Source organism: Panthera pardus, unplaced genomic scaffold (genome assembly GCF_024362965.1).
Source record: "Panthera pardus isolate Hobbes unplaced genomic scaffold, ASM2436296v1 HiC_scaffold_296, whole genome shotgun sequence".
NCBI classification, from domain to species: Eukaryota; Metazoa; Chordata; class Mammalia; order Carnivora; family Felidae; genus Panthera; species Panthera pardus.
In genome coordinates this window covers 19836-38641 of record NW_026526872.1, presented here as the reverse complement: position 1 = coordinate 38641, position 18806 = coordinate 19836, and the positions used below count along the sequence as shown (strand labels likewise).

The following is an 18806-nucleotide window of genomic DNA, read 5'->3' as shown; positions in this document are numbered from 1 at the left end:
GACCGACTTCTGGGGCAGTTTCAGGGCTTGGAGCTGAGACCATGCGGCTCCGCTCGCTCCCGCCTTTAAGGAATGTTTCCTGTAACTCCACTTGGAACTCTGCCTTTCTCAGAACTGCATGAAAACTATTTTAAAAATTATACGGAAACTAAAAACGTGGAGGAATTGTCAACAACTATGGAAACTAAAGAATGCCAAGGGCGTTCCCCTGCTGGACATTCAGGGTGAGGCACGGCCGGAAGAGGGTCTCCTGGGGGAGCCGGGGGCACCAGGTCCTGGGCAAATCCACCTTAGCCCCTGTCTCTGTGAACACACAAATTCAGGACGGCTTGGAAGTCAAAATGCAAAGCGAATAAAGCTGGTGAAAACACTAGCAAAGAATGTGGGTATTTGTATAACCTTGGAGTAACGAAGACTTTTTAAAGCAAGACTATTGAGAGCATATAGTATTTGTCAGACAGATAAAACAACTCTAGTAAGCTTACACACTTACCTACATGCAGACGGACTCAGGTCATCTGCTTGCTGTGAGCAATAAAAATTCATAACGTGAAAAAGTTGTTGACACTGGGCTTAGTCTTATACACGATTCAAGTCAGTTATTAGTTAATTTTGAGTAATGGTGCCTCAGAGTCCCTGGGTCCTAGGAAAGGATCTCACTGGGGGATAGCACCCCTGTCACATGAAGAATACCTGTGTCTTCACTTCTAATAGTTAAGAAACTGGAAGTGGGATTGCTGACTTCAACGCTGACTATACATTTCACTTTTTAAGAAAACACCAAACTGCTGATCAAAGTGATATAATTTGGTATCTGCACTAGTAACGTAGGAGCCTTTCGATCTACAGCTTCACCAACGCTTTTTATTATTGGTTCTTTTGATTATAGCCATTCTACTGGGTGTGTAATGGTATCTTACTGTGGTTTTGTGTTTTCTTAATGGTAAGTGATGTCGATGTGCTTATCTGCCACCGTGGATCCTCCTTGGTGAACAGTTGGTTCAAATCTTTTGCGCATTTAAAAAGTTAAAACACTGGGTCATTTTTCTTATAATTAAATTTTGAATTCTTTATATATTCTGGGCACAAGTATATGATTTGCAAATATTTCTGCCTTTGGCTTATGTTTTCATTTTCTTAATGGTGCTCGTTTGAAAAGCAAATGTTTTTAATTTTGATGAGAAACAGCTGCATTAATATATGGGCCTAAAAGGAGTCAGCCCTGCTGGCTTGATTCTGTGGACAGTGAACGTACAAATGATATAACACACATGCACACCACACACCAAACACACATGTACTGTGCTGCACACACACACATACACTGCATCACACACACCATGTACACATGCACACATACACATGCACTGCATCACACACATGTACTCGGTCACACACACACACACCGTATCTCACACTAAACACACACACACACACACACAACCACACACACATGCACTGCATCACATACTATGCACACACAACCACACACGTGCATCACATTATACACATCATGCACTCACACGTGCAAACATGCAGTGCATCTCACACCAAACACACGTGCACACACACACTGCATCACACACACCACATACACATACACACATACACCTGCACTGCATCACACAACGTGCACACACACACACACACACACACACACGGAATCAGAGAATTGTGCCAACACAGAAGCAAAGGACTGTGAGAAGTTCCAGCTGCAAGGTGACACTGGGCGCTGCCCCAGGCCTGGATAGCGCAGATGGTGAAGCAGAGGGGCACCCGATACCTGTGGCATGCTTATTTTGAAGGACAGCTCTTTCCTCCCTGCTGGAACTTTTGGAATATTTTGATAGCGGTTCTGTGTCACATACTCATATGTGCTCAACTTCTTGAACACTAGAGAGGAGAAAGGCGGAAACAGGCAGTTACAATTACGCAAGCGGGCAGAGTGGCCCACAGGCCACAACCCGGTCTTCCAGGGCTTCCCCCCCAGGGTGCCGGGAGCTGCCTCCTAACCTGGGGCGCTGGGGGGCTGCTGCATGGCCACCCCGGGGCCCACCTGGCCTGTGGGAGGCAAGCAGTAGCTCGTCACAGCCCCAAGGCTGCTGGTGCCCCGTCCCAGGAACAGCTACCCTGCAGCCTTCCAGGCCCACAAAGCCAGTGTGGACCTGGATGCTGGCTCCGGCACTGTGGCAGAAGCACCCCAGGTCACTGAAAGGACATCTGAGACCCGAGTCTGTCAACAGACAGCACCGTCCACGAAACGGGTTCTGTGCCTGCTTCAGCAGACGCACCAATCCTCCCACTTCTCTCCCTAAAACCAACAAACACGAGGACAGATGGCTTCTAATTATTTCTGGAAAGGGATAAGGGCCACCCACAGAAGCCTAATTGCAGCTGGAAGGGCAGACGGAAGGTGGGCTGCCCCCCACACCCGCATGGAGCCCGTTCCCTTCCCTGGGTGGTTTGTACAAGGGCATCTGTCTGTGTTTGCTTTGGCTTCCTGATGAACTACACCTGGCTCTTACTGGTTCTCCCACCTCCCCCAGAACCTGTGTGAGGGCATAATTTGCATCTGGCCACATGCTCGCGAAAACACTAGTTCTCTGGCAGGGATTGTAGGGATGGCTGCCATCACCATCAGGTGGCAAGTACACACTGTGTGTTCCCCAGAGCTCACACTCGTCCTGAGTTTTGAGTAAACACCTTCATCTGACAGTAACGAGAGGAGATGTGGCTGGGGAGGGAGGCCAGAGTGCGGTGTGCACTGAATGAGTGTCTGCCGTGTCCCCTCCAGCGACACTAGGCATCAACACAGCAGCCCGGGGCCCCTGGTCTTTGGGATGCTCTGTCCCCCGCTTGTGTGGAGGCGGCTTTCCCCACACCCCTGCTGCTGGTACCAGACATCTGTGCATCTTCCTGGGAGGTCTTGCCCTCACCAATGCTGCACTCCACTCGTGCTGCAGTGTCAGGATGTCCTTCCCCCAAACTTCAAAGAGGCATCCAGCTGCCCACAGCTTCTGACAGGCCCCCCAGCAGCCCCTACCCCCCACCTCAGGGTGTTTGTGTCACGCCATCCCTTGGAGAGTGGGTGGCCCCAGCGCCTTGCACAAGAGGTGAGGGGCGTCACTTCCATGACTGGGCTACAAAAGGCCGGCTGCCCCCTCATGCTGGAGTGTCCTGGTGGGAGGAGGCACCAGCCAACAACTCACGGGGAACTGAGGCCAGGAACTGGCCTGCCAACACCCTGGTGTTGAACCTAAACGTGGGTCCCAGTCGGATGAGACCACAGCCCTTCCTCACACCTGGCGGAAGCCTTGTGGCCGAGCAGGGCCAGTGGACCCAGCTAAGCTATGCTGAACCCATGACCCACAGAGACTGCAAGGTGATAACTCTGTTACTTCAAGCAGGGTAAGTTTATTATAACAATAGCTAATATCCCAACTTTTTCTGGAAGTCTGTGCTTTGCTGTCCAAATACCCTGTAAACAGCACCTTGAGCCATAAGCTCCGTGTGCATCTCCCTCCCCTACCCCCACAGTGAGTGTGGCACCACCAGCCTCCCTGTTGCTTGGGTTGGGGCCCTCTGGTCCCTGTGCCTGGATCTCCCATTGGCCATCTGTCCCGTGGACCTGTTCTCCAGTCTCACATCCGTCTGTCCTGAGTGGCCGCAGTGGACTTCTGGACCTGCCCAGCTTGCCACCTGCTGGCTGTACTGTATGCTGCAGCTGGGGCACTGTCCCCAAATTCACCCTTGTCCCCATTGGCCAGTGAGTGGAAGCTTTAGGATAAGGGCCTGGGCTGACCCACCTCTGGCTCCGGGTGCTGATTCCGGCCCTGGCTCTGCTGAGGACACTCCCTGTGCCAGACCCGCTCTGGCAGCCACATAGGGCCCCCGCTGCCACCTTCTCCCTTGCAGAAGCCACAGAGAGAATTCATGCCCTCCCCTGGGCCACTGCGTGGTGGGGCCTGCTGCACGCAGTGCCGCGTGGACTCCAGGAAACGGCCAGTGTCCCTGCAGCAAGCTGGGTCAGCAGATACCCTGTCGCTGGCTCACTATTTTTCATTGTTAGGACTTGGTGCTTCTCTAAATCCCCTGTTCTTTTTTTAATGGTGCCTGTTCCTGCCTCGCATGTTCTGCTCCCTTATCTAACTTACTCCTAGTCCCTCTCGTGTCCTCTGCAGGCCTCAGAGCAGAATGAGCCCTGCTGTCCCTCTAGGGGTGTCTCTTCCTGTCATTTGTCTGATGTGCTCGTTTCTAGCAGGGGCCGGCAGACCTTGTCTTGGGCCATGTGGGAACGCAAGGGACAAAGACTGGAGTGGGGGTCAGGACACATACTTAAGAAGAGGTGGAAGATGAACAGGTATCCAGGCAGCAGGAAGCTGAGGGCAGACAGCAGCAGGACGAACACCCCAATGCCCAGGACCACCAGGGCCTTCGTCTTTACAGGGAAAAAAGGAAGGAACAGCAGCCAAGTGTCCTTGGAGACACCTGCGGAGGCAAGGGAGACATGCATGCATCCGGCACCTGGGGCATGGCCAGCCCCTCCTTGGGAGGTGGGGGAGGGTGAGCAGCCCAAGGAAGCCCCTCCCCCACCCCAGTGTGTGCCCTACCTCACCCAGGTGCCCTTGCAGCCCCCTGACTGAGGTGGGTGTCACAGCCCCACTTTACGGGTCTGGAAGGTGAGGCTGGGAGAGGATAACTAAGGGTCCGGGTTGCAGAGCCTGACCCCCTGCCTGGCTGAACCCCCACCCTGTCCCAAGGGCCATGCCACTGTGCCAGGCCCTCCCCGTTCTCAGTCAGCCGCCCTCACAGGGAACTGCAAGGCAGTAGCCAGCGCCTTGGGACATTTCCAGGACTTGGCCATCTGGGCCCCAAGGGCTGTTGACACTTCCAAACTTCGGTGTGAGGAAAGCACTGAGGAATCTGCAGGCAGGCCCATGGAAATGGAATCCAGCTGAAATGCTCTCATCCCACCACAGAGTCTGGGAGGTACTGATTCCAGTCCTTTACGTGGCATGGAAAGTGGCTGCCAGGCCCGCTGTGTGCCTTGGGGGCTGCAGCGCAGTGTGCATGAGGCTGGATGTACCATGGGGTGGCTGGCCACATGCTTGTCCCCTTAGCCGGTGATGTCTTGATGAATTCCCACCAATGAGACCAAAGTGCCCCAGGGAACTGGCGGGTAAGCAGCCCCATGGAATCTTCTGGAACAGCAAACCCAGGAGATTGCCTCAGTCATCAGGCATTCATGTGCAGCACATCCACGATGGTTCTGGAGCGAGCAAGTTCCCAGAAAGAAGCACCTTCGGAGACCAGGCTGCCCTCTGTTCTGCCAGCGCGTGGCAGCGAGGGCCCAGCCGACGCCCACATTGGAAGGAAGTAAGGACACGTGCTATGGAACTCGGGTGCGCTGAGGCTGCTGCTTACCATGTGTGAGCCGCATTTCAGAGTGTGTTGGGGCAATGAGAGGCCCCGTGGCCGGGAGGACCTTCGCAGGGAATCCCCAGTGCCCACCGGTGACTGTTCTGAGGCGGCAGTCACCGGCCAGCCCCTCTGCTCAGGCCATGTGTGGGGAATGTCAGGAAGGATGGCAGGCGGAGGCCTCCAGCTGGTTGTGTGCAGAGCGCAGGCGGCTCTTCTGCTGAGCAGGGCCGGGTCTCGCTGAGACTCCCACTGTTCCCTTTTACCATGGAAATATCCAGGATGCACTCCAGAGCAGGTGCAGGTCAGATAGCCCATCCCACCAGGGCTCATCCAGCCCAGGTGCACTGAAGGCCTTGGGATGAAGGTGCACAGGGCATGGTGCCCTTCCAGGAAGAGGGCATGGCCGTGACATGCTCTGGAGAGAGGCCTGGACCGGGAAAGGAAGCTTTGCTCTGAACCCTGAGGGCTGAGGTCCCCAAACACTCAGGACAGACACATGAGGTGCTCCGCTTGGGGTTCTCCCTGTGTCAGTGTCCAGGGCTGCTGTGACTGATGGCCATAGACCAGGCAGTTTCAACAGCAGAGATGAAGCCCCGAAGTCAGGGTGTTGCAGGGCCCGTCTCCCTCCGAGGCCATGGGGGAGGATCTGTCCTTGGATCTTCCAGCTTCTGGGGCTCCAGGCACCCCTTGGCTTGTGGCCATGTCCCTCCAGTCTCTTATAAGGATGTTTTCACTGGATCCAGGATCCCACACATTGCCAGGTAACCCATGATCATCTCAGGATCCTTAATCACATCTGGGAGGACCCTCTCTCCAAATAAGGTCACGGTCACAGGCCCGGGGTTGTGCAGTGATGGACAGACCTTTGAGGCACATGTGTTCCCAAGGCCAGGTTCCTGGAGCCGCTCAGCAGACACCTGCAGCCACACACCACCCAGCACCTTCCCCAGGCAGCCCTGCCCTCCCGCCCCACCCTGCTCCCTGCCAAGACCAACTACTGGGTGATGGGCACAGGGCCCCAAACCTGCCTTCTGGTCCCTGGGGGACTGCTGCCCTCCTGCCCGGCCCCACACCTCACCCAGCTAGGGGCGGGCCAGACTGACGTCCCCCAGAAGGAGAGCTTTCCCTGAAAGACAGCTGGAGGGAGAGGCTACCACCACGAGTGACCCGAGAGAAAGCAACGCCAGAGAGGGCCCCCCGCCCCGTACCTTCATAGAGGGGATGAGTGCGCAGCACCTCCGGGTTGACTGAGTACTGGATGAAGATGTACAGCAGGATGCTGATCAGGCAGAGCAGGCTGGCCAAGGCGGAGACCAAAGAGCAAAAGAAGTACCTGCGGGGGGCAGAGCCAGACTCAGGGCTGGGCAAGGTGCCCCTGACCCTGAACCCAAGGCCCAGCCTTCTTCCTGTCTCCTGGCACCCGAGCTCCCCAGGGGATGCCCTGAGGGCACCTCCAGTTTCTGTGCCCCCCTCCCACCCCCACGCGGCAGTGAGAAGGGCCTGGCCTGGCTCCCAGGTGGGTACACGGAGGCTCCAGGCGGGTCGGGCTGCCCGCAGCTTCCTCCACACGCCGCCACTGCTCACCAGGGCTCTGCCGGGTCGGGATCAGGACCACCACCCGTGCCCCCCATGTTGCATGGGATCCTGGGTGCTGTGCTTCATCCAGAAGCATGGAAGCCCAGCAGGTCGGGGAAGCAGGGGTGCTGGGACAGGCGCCTGGCCGGCCAGCGGCCCACAGTGCATCATCTCCACACACCCTCCCGGGGCCTGTGCACACTTCTGTGCACAAGTGACATCTTGTGCTTTGGCATTAGACCAGAATCACTCCTGTCCTCTTGCCTGTGCTCAGGACACAGAGAACAATCTAACCATCAAAAAATTAAATTCTGGTCAGCAATTCTTGGAATAATCTTCTGCTGCAAGGTCTTCCTTTGGGCTTTCTACCGTGGTGATATTTAAGGAAACTGTTTCTTTAGCATTTTCAATCTTCAGCAGTGTCTTTTATCCAGCTGAAATTTATCTGACTCCATTATTCTTTTCCAGAACATCTTGAGGTTTGTTTTTGTTTTTTTAACACATCTTTAGGCAGAGAGCTAAAACGAGAATGTCCTCAAAGGGTCATGTGGATGTGGAGGGCAGCCTGCATTGTGGCCCCTTGTCAAAGGCCCTGGAGGGCACGTGTCCTGTGTGTCCCCGAGGTGCAGGGGGCACAAACCTGGCCCCACACCTGGCTCTGGTTCCCAGGGAACCTGTGGTGTGCGGTGCAGCTGTTCCAGCCGACGGGCCCACCCCGCAGCAGAAGGCCCTCGGCCATCCGGTGCTGCTGGCACCAGGCCAGAGGCGGCCCTCCCGGCAGGGTGAGGGCCAAAGCCTGTCCAACTGCATGTTCGGGGCCAGAAACGTCGCTGTCGTCTCTGACTCCTGCGTCTGTGGTGCCTCAGCGCCCAGTCCGGGCACTTCCCCTGTGAAGGCACGTCCTCTCAGGAGCTTATCACACTTTGCCAACTGTTTTGGCCAACTCGTCTTGTAAATGTAGTCATTTCCTCTTGCTTTCTCTGCCTGACGGTGGAAGGGACAGGAGGGAGTCTGGGACTCCACGTGGACAGGGGTGGCCATGCCCTCACCAAGACCCCCGCGCACATGGTGCCCTCCCTCACTTCTGCACACACTCCTTGCTGCTGCCACTGCCCAGTGGATAGGAGGGCTCCTGGGGCCCAGCCGTCCCCACCAGGAACTTCTGCAGCCTTTTGTGCCCGGAGGCCACTGTCAGGACCTCGGAACTCCACCCTGTGTGCCCTGTGGGGCCCGGTCAGCTTGGTCCTCCTCAGTGGCAGGGCCACACACCCTCGCCCATCCCAGACAGCCGACCAGACCTCAAGGCGACCAGCCTGTGGCACCAAGACCTTAAGAGGAGCATCTGGGGGAGAGAAGAGAGCCCTGCTACCATGAGGAGGCAGCCCCCCCCACCCGACTCCAGCTGGCCTGGGGCTCCTCCTCTGTAGTGGAGAGGGCGAAATTTGTCAAATTCTCATTTGACTTTTCTAATGATGACGGCTTTGCATTTCCTTCTGCTCAAAGCAGCAACGCTTTTGAAGCCTGAACAAGTGGAGCATTTCTTGACTGGGCTGCACGGAGCATGGCCCTCCTGAACCAGGCTGCCCGGAGCACAGACCACGACGCTCCTGGACCGGGCTGCCCGGAGCACAGACCACGACGCTCCTAGACCAGGCTTCCCAGAGCACAGACCACAACCCTCCTGGACCGGGCTGCCCGGAGCATAACCCTCCTGGACCAGGCTGCATGGAGCACAACCCTCCTAAACCAGGCTGCCCGGAGCACAGACCACAACGCTCCTGGACTGGGCTGCACAGAGCACAGACCATGACGCTCCATGACCAGGCTGCACGGAGCACACCTGCTATGAGTGGTGGGTGAGCAGTGGAACCCCTTGCAGCGCCATGAGCCGGCGAAGGCCACTCTGAACTAGCTGGGGGAGCCCCTGCGACTTTCTTGGCCACTCACAGCCTGGGCCCTAGCACATGGGGTCCTGGCAAAGCCCGTGCAGGACTGAACACCTGCTCCCAGTGCAGCCTCGACCCACATCCTCTGTGCTCTGATGGCCTCCCAGGAGAAAGCGCCCGGGTCCAGGCCAGCGAGCAGGTCAAGGACAAGTCAGCTCAGCCTGAGCCCCTCTGGATGGGGCTGGGCCTCCACATTCGGAAGGGGCTCCAGGCCAACACATTTCAGAGCCAGACAAGGAGAACAGAAAGACGTTAAGGACCGCTGTGCTGGGGACAGCACGTGACTCCCCCCACTGCCTGTGGCCCCCACCCTCTTACCCATGAGGCCCCCAGCCTGCAGGACCCCTCTCTCCAGGCCCCCTCACCCCTCCCCCTGACCAATCCCCCTCCCTCCCCCAGTCCTTTCACCTTCTCCTTCCCTAGCACCCCACCCCTCCCCCCTGCCAAGGACCTCCTCTCTCTCCACCGGGACCTCACCCCTCCCCACTTCGAGGTCCCTCCTCCCTTCCCCACCCCCGGCCCCTGCAATGCCCTTTTCCCTCTTCCCTGCTTGGTCTCCCTCTCCCTCCCCCAGGACTCTGCCCCTCCCTCCCGGACCTCCCCCTCCAGCCCCTCACCTGTAATTCCTGCCCCCTACACAGTTGTTAAGCCATTTGCAATGGTGGTCAAAGTCAGAGACACACTTGTTGCAGGCCCCACAGTGTTTAGCCTTCTGGCTCCTAGAAGGAAGAATTCACATGAGCAGCCTGTGCGGGAGGAAGACAGGGTCAGAAAGGAGAGACAGGTGGCAGGGAAGACCAGGCCCCAGGCGGGTTATCTTCCCTCAGCCACGCCTGCCACACTGTGCCACCAGCTCCCATCCTGAGCCACAGGCCTCCCTCCCAGGCTGCCTGCTGAGCCCTCAGGGCTCTGACTAGCCCAGGTGGGGTTCCGGTGGGGGGGCTGGGACTCATCCGAGCCCTTAGATGGGTGAGGGGTCCTGCATGTCTCAGGGCCACTGCTGGTCATTCAAGGAAAGCAGCACCGGTCAGCTGCGTGAAAACAGAAAGGCCGGGGCAGGAGACCTGCCTGTGCACAGCACGGAGAGGGGATGGGTCCACACGGCAGGGGCCGTGCCCTCGGGGCTGCCTGCTCCCACACCCTGGGCACTTACACGACGACCTCACACAGGTGGCAATATTGGTTCTCGATGACACGCGTGTGTTTTGATGGGTCAAAAGTGGGTATGGACTCCAAGTATTTCTTGAGCCGTACGTTGGTTTCAGCAGGATCGATGGAAATTCCAAGCAAGTGGACCACGAAGTGGAAACAGAAAAGCCCACCAGTCACCTGGCCGTGAGTGTGTCAAGGAACATGCAGGCAGGCCTGGTCAACACGGCGAAGGTGCCCGCTCAAACTAGAAGCAGGACCCTGGAGGCACCTGCTTACGGCCTGAGGGTGTGGACCCCGCGCTTCACCAAGGCAGCAAGGGAAGGCCTTCAGGGGCCAGCGGCCACCACGCTGGGTGCCGAAGTCGTGAGGGTTCTTTGGGCAGCAGAGATGCTCAGAGCACGTGCGTCGGGGGAAGAAGACGGTGTATCATCAAAAAATGAAGGAGGGGAGCAGGGAGGGCTCACACGGCCAGTCTGCACGGTCTGTCTGGGTCCCATCTTGTTGTCTCTCCTCGCTCCTAGGCCCCTCAGGCTCTCTGGCACCCACTCCCGCCGTGGCACCCAGGGTAAAACCAGTCCCCGGGCTCCCACCCTCATCTTCCCCTTCGGGACCAACACACTGTCTGTCCCCTTGGAAACCAAACAGAAGAGGTGGAAGCCGCCTCCCTGTCAGCCCTGCCCTGCTTCCCAGGACCAGTGCTGAATGGGAGGGTTCAGGGTTTACAGGTTGGGTTCCCGGGTGTGGTAGGGGGAAATGACCCAGCCTGGGAGGCGAGGCCATGGGTGCACGGGGTTCTGCCGGGATTTGACAGGGGTGGGGGTTCGGAGCAGGGGGTTGGGGCTACTGCTCAGTCCTGTGGGAAGCCCTTTGGGGGGGTCCTCCTCAGACCTGCCAGCAGCCTCTGCTTCCGCCTCTGAACAGCCTGGAGCTGACAGGCGGGGTCCTGCCTCCACAATGCACTAGCCTGAGTGGGAGGCTGCTTCTGGCCCAAATCGCTCATTCCTCCCTCGCCCTCCAGCCTCTAGGCACCACGTGCAGACCCAGGGCTCAGGCTGCCAGATGAAGGCATGGAGGCGATGGGGACCCAGCCCTGCTGGGGGAGGAGGGCAGGAGGAGGGCAGATGAGAATGAGCTGAGGGCCACGAGGATCAGCCCAGGAAGCTGGTGCCCAGGCCAGGGGTGAGTGGAAGGGTGGCTGAGAACCAGCCGGGCCCTGGGGGACCTGCACGGGGGCACGAGACTGACCAGATCCCTCAGTGCCACATAAGGGTTGTGGTGACACCAAGGCCCTTCCTGTGGCCACCGGACCCTGCAGGGCTGGGTAAGGCCTGAGCCTCCCCTGCTCTGCTGTCCCATTCAGGGTATGGGGCCGTGGCCGGGTGGTCAGGGGTCTGGTCAGGCTTTGCCATCACAGCTGGAGACACCAACACAGTGCTGGTATGCCATCTCCCTGCACCTATTCCCTGAAGCCTGAGGCGCTGGCTGGAGGCAAGCACTGTTTGTGTGGTTACTGGGGCAGCGGGAGCAGGTCCTGAGCAGAGGGGTCCGGCCCAGGACAAGAGGTGCAACAGGAAGGCCCCTTCCTCTGTCGCATCAGAAATAGGCAGGCAAAGTATGGGGGAGGGACTGAGGCGTTGGGGCCCTTGGAGACATTGTAGGGGCAGCGTGGTCTACACTATAGCTTCAAACTGGAGGCAGCAAGGCCCCTGACCTGAGCCTGATTTTCCCCACATGTCCCAACCCTGCAGGTGCCGTGGCCAGGCCACTCCCAGGACGTGTTCCCCAGGAACAGAGGGGCAGCCCCCTGCCATGTGGTAGGCAAGCCCTCTTAAGCACGAACACAGGTTCATGACAGGTCACCCGTGGGAGTGACACGGGTGAGCAAAAGGCCACCGCGTTTTGCCTGGCCGTTCACACCATCAGCCACTTGGCTGAGAAGTGTCAGCAGGTGGGCACCACACCAAAGTTCTGCCCCCACATTCAGATGCCCTGGTTATGGGTGTCTCTCAGGTTGCAGATAATAACAAAAGTAAAAGGGACAGGGTAGGAGGTCTCCAGATGCAGAAGGCCAGGCCCTGCCCTCGAGGCCTCATCCCTTAGAGACAATCTGTGTTTGGTAAACACAGCTCCGCCAGCCCAGGACACATGCCCTCCTGACCTTCCTTTCGGGTCCTTCAGGTTCTGCGGCAGGAAGGGGTGAGGCGCCCCCCAGAGCTCCCACCACCCGCCACCAGCCCTGCAGTCACTGAGGCTAACCTAACCAGGGGTTTTGCCTGGCCATGGCGCAGGCCCTGGGACTAAGACGGGTCACATCAGAGGCCAATCCCTCAGCACAGGGACCCTCTGGGCCCTTCACAGGGGCAGGGCGGTGGGGGAAGCTGGCCTCTGAGGTCAGCAGGGAACCAGGGGTCCGCCTCCTCTGCTTTGTCTTCTGGAGGTGCAACCGAGACCTTGCCTTCCCTCCTGGGGCAGCAGCCCCTGCAGCGCCGAATGACGCTGGCGCCCCCCCGGTGGCCAAGCGCTTCGGAGCCTGGGGGAAAGGAAGCCAGCCAGAACCTGAGACTTGGGGCCAGCCAGGGGCTCCTGGGAGAAAGGGTGTGCAAGTGAGCTCAGGGCGCCCTCTGGGCCCAAAAGCAGGTGAGTTCTCAGAGTGCTCCCTGCACAGAGGACATGAGGCAGCTCGAGAAGGCCCCAGAACAGGCTGAGCCACAGCGAAGGGAGAAGGGAGACAACGGATTAGAACCCAGAACGCAAACAAACCCACGGTCAGGGATGGAGGTTAGGATACAGATAGAGGGGAAGCTGGAGGCTGCAAGGAGGCCAGGAACCTCCCCGGAGCTGGCCCCTGCCGACACTGAGGGCTTCTGGTCCCAGAACGAGAGAGGGCTCCCTCTCAGAACTGGGAGATGTTTCGCTGTGGTGTGAGTCCCAGTGAGAGTGCCATTCTGACCAGGAAGTCGTGGGTCGGGCACTGCAGGCCTTTGTGCTGGGACAGAGAGAGGAGACCCCTTGCCACATGCAAAGCGTGAATTGTGACTGGATTCTGGATTTAAAAAACCCGACAAAGCAGGTTTTGGGGACCAGTGGAGAAATCTACAAGGCTGGCCGACTTCTGCCCATCCTCTTGTGTGTGAAAGACACAAGTTACACGGGGTGATGTGGGGCGTGGGATGTTGGCTTTGGAGGCCCCACCTAGCATCGCCAACCCTGGGCCACAGGCCTAGAAGTGGGGCAGCTGCATTCAGACACACAGGACCCACATTCCCGGCTCTGTGCCGCTGGATCAGACACCCTGAGGGCCCCACAGGGGGAGGCCGGCCAGATCAGGGGCTGCGTGGCGCTGGGCAGGGGGCAGCAGGCTTGCACATCAGGCCATGGGGGACGCCCAGGCTCACTGGTGGGGTTGGCCAGCGGTGGCCCCCGGAGCACGGATGCGCTGGCAGAACTGAGGTCCGTCACTCACAGAGTGAGGTGTGAGGAGGGGGCTAGGCTGGCGATGCCCGCCTGGCCAGGGGAGGAGCACTCGGCTGCACCTGCCACGCTCCACCACGGGGCCTGCCCGTCAGCCCCAAGTGCGTCCCTGATGCCTGCCTACCTGGCCTGAAGCCTACTCTGGTGACATGTCTGGAACCTCCTTTCAAGGCCACCACGGGGTTCACAGTCCCCACTGTGTGGCTCCTAGCAGCTGGCAGGTTTTCTCTCTGGCCTCGGCCACTCCAGGCCCGGCCAACACCCTCCACCAGACTCACTTGTTGCAAGAAGGGACACGGTTATAATCGGTGTCTTCCTTGCACCCCTGGCGTGGTTCCCCCACCAGCCAGCCTGACCCACCCCACTGCAGACCTGCAGACAAGTGGGGCCTGCATGGGGCACCCCAGACCCTGAGAACGAACGCCATGTGAATCCCTGGGACTCAGCCTTCAGTTTCTGAGCCAGCCCTGTGACCCCTCTGCGACCCTTTCCTGTCGTCCAGGCTGCCTGCCTCACCCCAAAGACCCTGGACCCCAGGCGTGCTCTCCCTGCACTGACAGCAGGCAAGCAGCAGACACTCCTGTGCTTTTAGCCCCAGCCCCAAGCCAGTGAGCCACACAGAGAACAAACGTAAGATTTCAGGCAGCGTGGCCATGGCAGGTGTCTGGGGTAAAGAGGGGGAGTGGGGTCGCAGAACAGGGTGCGGACCCGTGGGTGACTCAGGTGTGGGGGCTGGTAGGCATGGCAGGGCCCCGAGCCAGATCTGGGGCAGGGCCCGCGGGGAGCCTCCCTGGGACAGCAGGCACTGCTCCCACAGTGAAGGATACACCATACATGATCAAGTTCCAGTTAGGTGGCAGCAAGGGGACGAAGATACAGAAGTTGGTGAAGGCCAAGATGAACAGTATGATCCAGGCCACCACCTGGAAGGTGTGCAGGGGCCACGACCAGCCATTCACTCTGGACCAGTGGCGGGGCGAGGCCGGTTTCCTGCTGGCTTCCCGCAGGGCCCCTCTCTGGCACCAGCTGCACAGATCCATCTGCAAGACAGGTGGAGGGCCACCCCCACCCCCAGGGACACCGAGGAAAAGGTTGCAGGAAAAGCAGACCCTATGACCACGCGACACTTCTGTGTGCTGAAATCCTCAGGAAATCTTCTGCAAGTTTCCCTTGAGGACGATCCTGCTCCAGAACAAAGGCCTGCTGACCAAGGGGCTTCTGGGGTCTCTGGGCACTCTGGGGACACCCAGGTCGAGCTGAGGGGCTGGGAGGGAGCCGTGGCCACTTCTGGCCAGGTGTCAGTCCGTTGGAGAAGGTGAGCCACATCACAGCTGCCCCCGGCAGAGCCGAGGGTCCTGCGGACTTTGCCTCATTAGGGCGGATTTCTGCCACTCTTCTCGGGGTGTGGGGCCAGGCAGGGCTTACCTGATCAGTGAGACCCCTGGGGGACCACAGAGACCATCCCACATGGACGGCGAGGCCAGCCCCCCGGGGGTTGGAGCACAGAAAGGCACCCTGTGTTACAAACGACACAATTCCCGCACGAAAACAACATTTGGATGGAAGTACCGGCCAATGGGAAGGATGCTTCTGAAAACCAAACCCCATAAAACGGGGAGCTGGACTCTAGGGTGTAACCACAGACCTTGGCACAGGGAGGTGAAGCAGGGACGTGGGAGAAATTGGAAGTGCCATGGAGGATGGCAGTGGAGACAGCACTTATCTTGTCGAAGGAACGAGGGGGTGCGGAGAGGACACGAGGGCACAGGGAAGGCACGGGAGGGCGCATGTCAGCCCAGGAGCCCGAGGAAGGCAAGGGTGGGCCACATCCTACGGGGCTTCCCAGGACAGAAATGGTATCACTGACATGTGGAAACACTGAGGTTGCAGCTGGCATTGGATTTGGTAAAACTTGAAACAGAGCGAGTTTTCAAGTTCTGAAAGTACTTTGAACCCGAACAGAGACAGCCAAAGTGTCACAGGAACATGGGACCGAGAGTGCACGTGTGGGGGCACCGCAGTAGCACTCCTCGGAGGCCCCCCGAAAGCTTCCCTGCAGCCAATCTCAAAGTGGCACCAAGAGCAACACTCCACGGAGGGTGAGCGCAGCCTTGGTCCCTGGGGCAGGACCACAGCACCATGAGTGTGAGGTCACAACCACGCACACGGCCCAAGTAGCCGCAGCGGGAGGTGCACACTTACCCAGTCACCAGGAGTGGCTGTGGTGGGCGCCACCAAAGTCGGGCCCCACAGGCTCCATAGTCACGTGGGCTCTGGTGAGCCGGGGGGTCTGGAGAGAACAGCTGCAGGTGGTAGCAGGGGCCTCGCCCCGGGCCCCCTGGTGGGGCAGGTGTTCGGCTCCAACACCCCCTTGGATCTTCTGGTTCGGTTTTTCAGTCTCAGAAGATTCCAGCAGTTCTCACCAGGACAAATACACAGTTACCAACAAACGCACGGGCTCCTGACTCCTGCTGAGACCAGACGGCACAGTTAACGTGGGCTCCGTGTGTGCACAAGACACCCGTGCGGACACGTCCATCCACGTGCTCACGCTCACACACCACACACGGAACACACGTGCACACGCAACACACCTCACATACCACGTACATGACGTACCACACACATACACCATAGAGCGCATATACATGTGGAACACACACCACAGAGACATACACATGCACCACACGTACAGCACACACACAAGACACACACGCAACATAGACACACACCACAAACACACACACACACACAGCATAGGCACGCAAGATTTCTCGACTCATTTCTCGTTCCTCACCTTTCTCGTGCTATTTCCTCGGCCTGGAGCCACGTCGTTCCCCACCCCCTCCGCCGATGGCCATCTCTTGCCTTTGGAGCCTGTGCTGGTGTCACTCCCTAGACGACCTCCTAACCACCCCCCCCACCCCCACCAGATCTGAGCCAGGCCCCCGTCTACTCCTTCCGCAAATGCCAGGACTGTTCCCCTGGATTCAGCCTGCAGGAAAGGAACCTAACGATCTCCCTCTTGGGCAGACTCGGTGGGGCCTGGGTCCCCTCTTAGCCCAAGCTCAGTTCCTGACATTCGTTTTTCGTTACTCCTAAGGGTTTAGTCCAGGTTTTGGTGTGAGATGTGTTGGAGCCGCAATGCTCCCACAAGGCCGTCGTCACCTCCATGTCCCCAACACAAACATGGCCGACTCACAGAAGCTTCGAGCAGAGGCTGCTGCACTGGCCCAGTGTGACTGTGGACGGTGACCCTGCCCCCTGCCAGACAGACACCGTCACACCATGCTCTCTGAACAGGGCGTCCTGGGCGCACCTGCGTGTTTATGATATCATAGCCTGGCAAACGTGACCTTCTGAAACCTGACACAGGTCCTGACAGCCCCTGAATCATTATTTCATTCTGTGTCCTGCTTGGGGATGCGCACAGGTTGTGCTTCTGAGTTCTCTGGTCACAGTAGAAGCAGGAGACACCTACCTCACTGGGAGACAGAACCCGCTCCACTTCCTTCCTGGTTAACAGTCCAGGCAGGACTGAGGATCACAGTCTCACTCGGCCCAGGCCTGAGAAACAACAAAGGCCCAGTTGCCGTGGCAATGATGGAGCCCAAGGCGCCTCATAAAGCCAGGGCCGGCCCCACCCTGGGGCCCCCACAGCCAATGGGGGGCAGGGCGGGTCCAGCTACAGACACCCTGTAGAGAAGGCCCGGGGCCCCCACAGCCAGCTGGGGACACCCTGCAGAGAAGGCCCCCGTGGCCAGGGCAGGGCCAACTTCTGGTCTGGGTCATTCCTACATCCAGCCTGACTACCTGGGCTTCCATGTCCTCAACACGTACCCCCTTTGGCCCAACACACCATGCGGAGCGATCTTCAGGAGCAAAGAGTCCCTGGGGATGATAGGGACGCTGATCCTGGCAGCTTTGTCTGACCACAGGCGGGCGAGAGGAGATGGGGCCCAGGATGAGGGGCCGCAGGGAATGAGGGTGCTGGAGGCCGGTGGCCGGGCGGGGGAGGGGAGAGCGGCTGCCCCTTATGGGCCCTGCACACCAGCACCCGCCTGTGGGCAGTCCCGGGCTGGGGCCCGCACAGCTCTGCGTGCTAACCTCCACCTGGAACCACATCCCAGGGAATCCTGTGCCCAGGCCTGCCAGCCACCACTGTCCACAGCGCTACCCTGGGCCAGGCCAACATGCCACCAGAGACCCAGGGCAGACGACAGGCTGCTTGACCAGGGTCTCAGACCCCCAAGAGCCCAGCCTTCGGCACAGCAGAGGCCGCGGATGGTGGGAGATGCCAGTAACTGAACACAGTTCAAGTTCAGGGCAGGGCACCCACCAGAGTGCAGGCCTCCCACAGTGCACTCACTTTTGAGCCGCCACGTCTGACACGGCATGTGAGTGCTGGCTGTGAGGCCACCACTCCCACTGGCAGAGCTCAAGCTGCGGCAAAGTTTAGTCTTTACAGCGCTTGAAAGTGCTTTTCGGTAAATGAAGACGAGCAAGTTCTCGGCCTTCTGCATAGAACGGGCTTCCCCAGATACGCCTGTGTGCAGGCTGCTGGCCCCTCGCTGGGGTTTTTTCTGGGGCCTGTGGCCTCAACCCCTCCACTCGGCAGACCCTGAAAGAGGCACCAGGGAGTGGGGCAGGGGAGGCACTACCCCAGGGGTCCCCCGAGTCTGCAGGTGGTCGGGCCTCCTGGCTGACCTGGAGCCACGGTGACCTCAGCCACTCACACCTATGAGAAATGTGCCTCCAAAAGAGACATCTTCGCTCCATGAGAAAAACTTCAGAAGCTACAACACTAAGAAACAGACTAAAAACCAGAGCCGTAACCCCCGCCCGGGACAACCAGGACTTTTCCCACGCACAACTGCATGCCCTAAAGTTCTAATGGGCCCCACTCTGTGCTGTGGGCCCCACTCTGTGGGCCCCACTCTGCAACCCACTCTTGTCCCCTCTACTGCAGCCCAGTGTCCCCTTCCCTCAACACAGACTCCCCCCTAGTTTTAGGGTGCACAGAGCACTCCACCGAGTGTGATCCTCAACCTGCCTGACAGGAAGGTCATTCACAAGCTCTGTTACGGGCCTGCTGCAATCCCGCTGCGCACACACCTAAGCACCCAACCCCCAAAGGATCAGCACTGGGGCTAGGGGCAGGGATGGCGGAGGAGTGAGGTGGGAGTGCGGGACAGGTAGGCGCTGGCACTCACGTGCATACACACAGGCACCAACACACAC

General features: G+C 58.9%; 1 protein-coding gene across 1 annotated transcript; it reads right to left on the bottom strand.

Moving 5' to 3' along the window:
- Positions 1-184: 184 nt before the first annotated feature.
- Positions 185-15043, bottom strand: LOC128774132 (palmitoyltransferase ZDHHC11-like). Its single transcript, XM_053892155.1, has 7 exons — positions 14393-15043; positions 10096-10271; positions 9560-9661; positions 6630-6754; positions 4336-4488; positions 1655-1893; positions 185-250 (listed from the first exon to the last, which is right to left on the bottom strand). The coding sequence occupies exons 1-7, from the start codon at positions 14603-14605 to the stop codon at positions 185-187; spliced, it is 1074 nt and encodes a 357-aa protein (XP_053748130.1). The 5' UTR covers positions 14606-15043.
- Between the last annotated feature and the right edge of the window lie 3763 nt (positions 15044-18806).

What these genes read in the sequence shown, in the direction of transcription:
- LOC128774132 (XM_053892155.1), bottom strand. Translation starts at nt 14,605, where the DNA reads ATGGATCTGTGCAGCTGGTGCCAGAGAGGGGCCCTGCGGGAAGCCAGC. An exon ending in GGAACTTGATCATGTATGGT is followed by an intron (nt 10,272 to 14,392) that starts GTATCCTTCACT and finishes ACTCACGGCCAG; the next exon opens with GTGACTGGTGGGCTTTTCTG. An exon ending in GTAGGGGGCAGGAATTACAG is followed by an intron (nt 6,755 to 9,559) that starts GTGAGGGGCTGG and finishes TGCCCCCCGCAG; the next exon opens with GTACTTCTTTTGCTCTTTGG.